Source organism: Mauremys mutica, chromosome 7, assembly GCF_020497125.1.
Source record: "Mauremys mutica isolate MM-2020 ecotype Southern chromosome 7, ASM2049712v1, whole genome shotgun sequence".
NCBI classification, from domain to species: domain Eukaryota; kingdom Metazoa; phylum Chordata; order Testudines; family Geoemydidae; genus Mauremys; species Mauremys mutica.
In genome coordinates this window covers 61,945,512-61,953,976 of record NC_059078.1, presented here as the reverse complement: position 1 = coordinate 61,953,976, position 8,465 = coordinate 61,945,512, and the positions used below count along the sequence as shown (strand labels likewise).

At 41.9% G+C, this 8,465-nt stretch overlaps 1 protein-coding gene across 1 annotated transcript; it reads right to left on the bottom strand.

Moving 5' to 3' along the window:
- Positions 1-667: 667 nt before the first annotated feature.
- On the bottom strand, positions 668-5,242 carry C7H10orf71 (chromosome 7 C10orf71 homolog). Its single transcript, XM_045022834.1, has one exon. It carries the CDS (start codon positions 5,240-5,242, stop codon positions 668-670), a length of 4,575 nt encoding a protein of 1,524 aa, XP_044878769.1.
- Positions 5,243-8,465: the final 3,223 nt, after the last annotated feature.

Below are 8,465 nucleotides of genomic sequence, written 5' to 3'. Positions count from 1 at the left end.
CTTAAAATGCTATCAGCACTTTAGCGGGCATACACAGGTATATCAGAAGAGTAGAGCTGCTGCTTTTACTTTTCAGTGTTTTGATTTGCTTTCAGTTCAGGTGCTGTTTTGTATAGCCAATATACAATAATCTAGTCATTAAATTCTGGCTTTTAAGTGTACACAAAAAAGGTGACTCTCTGTCAAGTATATCTGATGTTCACAGCCTGATATCGTTTATTGGTAAACGTGGGTCCAAGACAGAGAGCGTGAAGAGTCTTAACTAGAGTTGCTGTCTATTCTGTTCTGAGACTGTGCTACTCAGTACTCTTACTCTCTGTCACCTGTCACACAGACCATTCCAAGCACTGGACAAGATCACCTCCAGTTTTGCCATCTTTGTGACCCTAGTGGCAAAGCAAACAGCGGTAGCAGCAGCAGTGGGTGATTTCCTACCATCAGATTTGGATTTTGCCAGCATTGCCCCTTTGTTTTATTGATAAGCCGGGGGCTCACCCCAACAGCAAATTTCTTCACAGTGACACCTCCCCCTTTGGAGATGCAAGCTTTCATTTTCTTTCTCACCCAAACCAAGCCACAACAAGATTCAGACTTTTAGTGTTTACAAATATCGAATGTGAGTCTTTCTGAATATGTTTATATTTCAAATAATTTATCATTTCAGTTCTTAAGATATCCCTTCGACAGCAAAATCCTCTAAATCACTGATTGAAATGATGTCCATGTTTGTAGCTGGACTTGTGTCTTTTGTACAATTACACTGAGTTTCCTCAGCATGTTGACTGTAAGAGTCAGATACAGGTTCAATATAGGGTTGACTCTCTGGCGATTGAGCATCTCTGCCATCTTGCTGACAGTCTTCAGCTGCTTCTGCTGGTGCTCCTGGTACTTTCTGCATTAGTGAAAGAGGTTCAGAGAGTTGGGAAACTGATCTCATAGCTGCCACAGGTAAAGGTAGCGCACTAGGGTACAATACACAGGAAGAATTTAAATTTTCCACAGAGGTGCTTTGGTGTAAGCCCCTTTCTGAGGAACAGATGGGTACCTGGATGTATTTGCCAGTTTCTGGCTCATAAAAGGTCTTTAAATGAACTTGACCGGAGAGATCGACAACAAAGTACTGCCCTGAGTCAGGATCTTGAAGGAGTTTACGCTGAGTTGCAGGTAAAGAGGGTGTGGGGCTTACTGACTGGGCACCTTTGAGTCTCACCATGCTAGATTCTGTAGGAGGGAAAGGCGAACGGGACACAGGAGATGGTGGAGAATGGATCAGGGTTAAGGGGGATAATGGAATCTGTCCAGAATGGGACAGCTTCCTCACAACAGTATCTTTGTGCGCTGTTTGAAGGTTCTTCTGCTGCGCCTCTATCTTTTTTCTCTTGTTTGCCAGCTTTTTTGCTCGCCGCAGGGCCTTTTCGCTTTTTGGTGGCACAGCAGGTGGCTTGCCCAGTGGTTTCTCCATACGACTCTGTGATCTCTCATTTGTCATTCTAGACTCGCTGGTGTCCTCAGCGAGCAGGCTCCTCTGCATTGAATCGAGTATTTCCTCTGCAGAAATATCAGCATTGTTCTTTGTTACCAAATTCAACAAAGTGGAATTTGTAATATCCTCTGCCTTTGTTACACTAGAACTGGCAATTTTCTCTGACAATGGACTGGTAACAGCTGAGAACGTAATGCTGTCTGACCTTGGGTTCGTTACAATGGTACACTCAAGATCGTCTAACACAGCAGGTGTTTCTTCCAAGTGTCTGATGTCTCTTGACATGTCACTGGTTACAGGACAATACACGTGGTTCTCTAATATCGAGCTTATTGCTGGAGAATTTATCTCCCTAGTGATTATTTTTTTCGCACATGATCCACCTCTCCGATTAGACAAAAGATAATTCTTAAAATAATTTGTCTTCTCTTCTGAAGGGGAGCCCAATTTGTTTTGTGCTGAGCTAACTCCTAAAGCTGATTTTGACCGTGCTAAGTAGTGCTTCATCTTTCCAACCGTGGGCTTCTCTTTGCTGCGGTGAACACTTTCCTCATTACTTTTCCCAGCTTTATTTAATAAAGTATGAGTCACTTCATTGTCTTCCCCTGATGCCCTTAATGAAAAACTCCCTACATCTTCTGAAAGGATGGGCTCCCATATTAGTCTGGTGTTATCTGCCCCTTGAAAGCCCATGCCAGCTGGAGTAGATCCCAGTGCATTGGCATCCTCATTTCTGATTAGTGCATCTTCTCTTGCATCCTGTTCTTTTATGTTTCTTGATAATGACCGGTCGATCTCTTGAATGCTAGGTGTACCTTGGCCCTGCCTGTAAAGCTGCTTGTCCTTCTCTACAGTAGCTTCCAATCTGCTTTCTGTGTCCCTGTAACTACTACTGACTGTATCTTCTGAGGACAGGGACCTAAGCAGAGGCAGCTTGACTGCCTTTATCACAGGAGATGATTTGAATGTGTTGTCTTTAATCAGAAAGAGACTGGGTTTGAATGAATTTGAAGACAGTGGTGATGCTGGCTCTTCTGACAGGGAGGTGGAAGCATCCTTGTTGCCTTCTGCTGCAGAATTCATACTACTGACCTCTTCCCTCTTCTCACTCATCAACCTCTCTTCTGCCATGCTCTCGCTCTCACCCTGTGCCACCTTTCCTTCACGCTTTTCTTCTGTGCTAGTGTCACAGTTACTAAAAGCATAATACTGCAACTCCTCTTTCCCTACCGGTTTCCCTTTCCCTTTACTACTTTGCTTGTCATCTACATTCATTTTACTCCTACTCCTCTGGCTTTCCTCAAGGCATGCTTTCTGAAACAGCTGAATCAATGAAAAGGGCTCCTCCTGAAATGGCTGATCTACTGTGGTCACAAAAGAATATTCGGAAGAACTACTGCTGCTCTTGCCTTTATTTTCATTTCTACTTCTTACACTGGTTTGATTTGCATTGTAAGGTGCCTCATCTTCTGCTGGTGAAAGAAGTTTTGGGGGTATTTTAGGGTCATCATTTCCATTCTGGCTTTCAGCATCTCTTTCACTTTCGTGGCCTTGTACACTGGAATTATACATTTGCATTTGCTGCACAGCTTTTGCATCTGCATTGTCTCTACTGTAGCCTTTCAGTGACGGATAATGTCGACTTTTCCTTAAACCATGTATGTTTGACTGATGTCCGGAGATAGAAACATTTTCACTGTTCTCAGTGTCTTTCAATAGATCTTTGTTTTTAGAATCATCCTGTTGCAAATTGTCCTGATTTTGGTAATATGAAGTATCTACTGTTACTTGGGGTGAATTTAAAGATAGGTAATTATCTGTGACGTGTCCCTCTAAATCAGTTTTATTGTCTTTTTCCTGGATACTGTCAGTGTGTACAAAAGGTCCATGGCTTAATTCATCTCTCTCTGCAAGCTCTAAGCTACTTTCTTCTAGAAAAGTGGACACTGTATCATTAATTTTTACACTTTCTTGTTTCATGTTTTCCTTAGCCTTATTTTTCTCTTTTAAGAGAGGAGAGGGACTATAAGTGCTTTTAACACGTTTTCGAACATCCTTCAGGTTGAATAATAAACTTGGTGCTTTAGACTTGTAATTATCCCGAGATTGATAATCACTAAATCCACTTCCCTCATGTTCTTTTGTTGCTGCAATGTCAGGTATTGGTGGTGTCACCAGCACTGGTTGATTTTCTGTCTCTTGTTTTAATGGTATGATTGGTGTTAAAAGTTTTGTGATGTTGAAAGAGGGGCTAATGGATTCAGGGGAGTTTACCTGGTTATCTACTGCAGTTGTGTCAGCAAAAGGTTCAACAGCAGATGGCTTTTTATAAAAAGAGAATTCTTCTCCACTGAGCTGTAACTTTTCATTTGAACTCTCCTTTGCTTTTGCCGCTACCCCTTTTATATTCCTCTGTTTCCTCCATGGTGGACAGATATAGTCCAATTCCGGCTTGGTTGCCTTCTTCTGAGTGCAAGTGACTTGGGACACAGACGGTGGTGGAGCAAGGGCCTTGGAGACAGGTGATGTGGGGAGAGCAGGGGTCTGGGACATGGGTGCTAGGGGTGGACCAGAGACCTGGGGTACAGATGATGATGGGCTAGAGACCTGGGGTACAGGTGCTGGTGGAATAGGAACCTGAAACTCAGCTTCTCGAGGGTCAGGGTGTACAGGCATTAGTGGGCCAAGGACCTGAGGTACAGTTGCTGGTGGGACATGTTCCTGGAATTCAGTTGTGGGGGGAAATAGATCCATTAGGAAATCTTTTTCCTGAATTCTAGCACCTATGACCTTTCTGGGTGGTGGTTTATGTTCAGATGTGTAGGATCGTTTAACCAATGGTGTTTCTTCAAAGTGTGTAATATCCTCCTTTTTTGGTATAAGATCTGCAAATTCTTCTTTTTCACTCAGTTTATTATGATGGGCATTCCATGATTCAAAAGCACTGTTCTCACTGTGAAGAAAATTGCCCTTCTTGGCTGGCTCTTTAACTTTCCCATGCCTGTTTTTGACTGTCTTTTTACAAGAGCTGGTGAGATTTGCCTTAAATACGTTTGAAGTGTCCATCCATGCAGGATGATAACCATCTGGACCACAATAGCCCCCATCAATTTTATTATGTCTTTTCTGGACTTCGTGTTTGTCACTGAGCCAGTGGTTATCTCGACACACATCAGAAAAGTGGGAAAGTTCCCTTTGGATATTTAAAATTGCTGTGTCATCCCAGAAAGCCATGTCATTTCCCTGAATTAATTTGCATTTTTGAGAACTATTTTTAACTGTTCCCAGGGAACCTTCTGGATATTGGTTTTCAGTCTTATCAAATGTCTTAATCAAACAGGACACTTTGGAGGCATGTTTGTTTTTCCTTGGACCAGATACTGGCAAATTTGGCTTTTTCCTTTCTGCGGTGCTGTTTTTAGCAACTTTTTTCTCTTCTTGAACACGTTTTGGTAATTGCTGGAATGTTGAAGCCCGTGTTGTATGCTCGTTGTTTTTTGATGATAACTTATTGCAGATATTACTTTTCTTGATGGCATGGTTTAGTGTTCCTTGGTGAATTTTACTAGAGAATTGGTGGGTGATTTCCGGTGAAATGACAAGCTCCAATTCCTTGTCAGATGCTTCAAGTTCTGCCACGCACAAACTCTTGAATGCTCGGTCTGTGAGGCTACATACCTCTCTGTCTGTGTCATCCAGGAGGCTCCCTATACTAGAGGAGTCACTAAGTCCATCCATGTGTTTCTTATTTCCCTGCATTGTCCTTGTGAGTCATGAATAAATTATCCCAAGCATTAATTGCATATGTCAAATAGGTAGATGATTCTGTTGGATATTCCCAACCATTTGCAATGTTTTCTCCTAGAATTCTTCTTCCAGAATGTATTGCTTTACATTAATTCACCTTATGGAATCACAAAACGGGAGTTTCTCCTCTGCAAAACCAACAGACATGAAAATACAAATGAGCATACACTGTACAATCCTGTCCTACATACAGCATCTTCCATTAATTTGATCCTATATTTAATCAAATCAGAATCTCGGGAATCAAATAATTAGTGTTTAAAAATACTCTTATGTTGGCCACCTTAAATGGGTATCACTGGATAATTCAATCACTGGAAGGTGCCATTGAATTCATAATAAAGATGGGGTCTCGATTCAGCAAAGCACTTAAAACCCATTGATTTAAATGGGACTTAAGCACATACTTAAAGTTAAGCATGTGTTTAAGTGCTTTGCTGAACAGGGGCCAATGCTTTTTCATGAAAAGAAAAGTGACAGTTGTAGGTTTAACACGGAAGTAAACTCTACTCACCCCTAACTGGTATGAAAGCTACAAACTGCTTTGTCTTCAATAGGATTTTACCACTTGTTAGTTAACAAATATTAAATAATGCATGGTAAGGCTATTATTTTTTCCTACAGTGAACACACTCTATAGAGACCTGTAATAATCAAAGATTGAGTAAAATCTAGATGTTATAGGCTGAGATTTCAAATAATGTGATCCCATAGTTAGGATCCTAATAAATGGCTAGATTTTCAAAAGAACTGAGCACCCAACCATTCCCATTGATTTCAGGGGTTTATTTGATCATTTGACCATTATTTAGGTGCTTAAACATGAAGGTTCAGGGTTTCAAGCTACAAAGAGCCCTTCTTCAAGTGTGACTCTGCTTCCTTCCCCAGCCCTGAAGTAGAGCTTTCTGTAGCTCAAAAGCTTGTACCTTCCACAAACAGAAGTTAGACCAGGAAAAGATATTCCCTCACCTACCTTATCTCTATTCTATTCAGGTTCTTGTACCAGCTCAGCCCTCTGGTAAATGACATCAATAGAGTTGCACCTGTTCTCACCAAAATCACACTTGGTCTTTAAGATGTATTTATCCCGAGCACAAATCCACTTGAGTAAGCAGAGTTACACCAGAGATAAATTTAATCCATTGTGTATTAACAAATCCCACGCAAATGCTCTTGCCACAACATACTTTCACCAAGTATGTTAGAACACAGTGGATCTGGTATCTTGAAATTGAGGAGACTGCTAATATCAGCATAGCCAGCAGAAAGCAGGACAGCCTAGGGGGACCCATTAGACCCACTACAGGAGCACAAGCAACAGTTGTTTTCAATTTCCAGAAGGGACAATACCAAAAGGCAATAATTGTTAATAGTTCAGTCAGAGGATGTCTGGGCCTCCCATTAATCCATTGGCATTATGCAAGTTAAGGGCCACATTGTAACAGCTTTCGGCCCCTCTACAGCAGTCTGCTGAGATGGACCAGGGCTCGCTGGGGAGTATGCTGGACCCGGTGGTGGGCCGGTGTGGCTCCACTCTACCTCCAATGCGGAGCTGAGCTTTATAGGCACAGTACAGCCCTAAACTATTTTTGATTCTCCCTGTATATATATTCAATAGCATGAGCTAGGCTGTTGAATAAAATGCCCATCATAGACCTGAGATATGAAATCTGGATCCAGATCTGAACTCCCCCTATTTTTTGATCCAGGGTTCCTGTTTGGCCCATCTCTCCTTTAAAGAGGTTGCCTGTAGAAATGGCTTGACAGCTGGATGCTGAGATTTCGGTAAACTCCCCAAACATGGCTCAGGGTGGTCTATATCAGGGATATTTCAGGGAACAGTCTTGCTCAGATGGGTTATTCAGATTTAGTTCTTTCTTCAGATTTGACACTTCTGACCCTCCTGCTCTCATTAAAAACTCGGCCAACCTATTCCTAGACTCACCTGGCTATAGTGGAACCTGATTCTGTCCCCATTGATTTCAGTGGAGCTACTCCTCATTTACTCCAGAATAAGACCACACTCAGGCCCAATACTTACTGATACTCCATTTCCCTCTGTCTAGGATTTTTCTGACCTGGCTTAACCTTCCTACCCCACCATAAATTATGTTCAGCCAAAAGAAAGAGAACACAAATTACACGCCGTCTCATTCTTGCTGGGGCTCTTACCTGTTATGTGAGTGGATACTGCAGGCGCAAACCTTTTGTGTAATTTTGTCATCCGTGCTTGGGTGTATTTAGAACTTCCTCTCATGCTTGCATTTGGCCTCATTGCTGCCCATCTTTAGTGAGGAGTTAAAAATAGTTCAATGAAGTAGATTTGGCAGAAGTGGTGTCGTAATATGTTTTCGACCTTCAGCATTTTTGACCTCTAGTGAACTCTGCAATTCAAAAACAAATTCATTTGTTTGTGAGAGCTGAATTAGGTATGACTGGCTCATGTATTGGAGCTATTCATTCATACATTCACCCTGTAATAACCATTTTAGTGGCCAATTGCAGGCTGTCACTGCTGCTCTGTAATTCTCAGTTTAGCACAGTTTTATCCATAATCTGCACAATTTGCAGTGAACTCTGCGCTGCAGTAATTTCTCTTTGCTTCACTTTTTCATCTCTCAGTGGAAGTTACCTAAGTGCCTTTTGAGGATCTGGACCTTAATCCTTAATGCACTCAAGACAACAGGTTTAATTATTCCATACTGGTTCCTCTGTGTCCTCAGCTTAACACCCCAGTGTAGTCTGCTTTCCCTTGGCCCAGCGCACCAGCTGGGGAGGTAGGACATATTGGCAGCCTAATCGAAGGGGAGAGATGTTTTATTCAACAGGAAGGCAGGGAGCTAGTACCAATCCCCTCAGTCTCACAGCAGCAAGAAACTACTTCTCCCCAGCCCTGTATTCTCCAACACATGAGAAAAATCCTTGGAAATTAGCCAGGTATTAAATGCAGGAGAATTAAAGTAAATTATGTCTGTCTGGCCAAATTTAGAGAGACAAGGTGAGTGAGGTAATATCTTTTACTGGATCTTTATTTCACCGAGAGAAGTTGGTCCAATAAAAAATATTACCTCATCCACCTTGTCTCTCTAATATCCTGGGACCAACACAGCTACAACAACACTGCATACAGCCAAATTTAGTTCATTTTAAAACACAACAGTATTTCATGTATTTT

Coding starts and splice junctions, on each gene's coding strand:
- C7H10orf71 (XM_045022834.1), bottom strand. CDS start 5,242: ATGCAGGGAAATAAGAAACACATGGATGGACTTAGTGACTCCTCTAGT.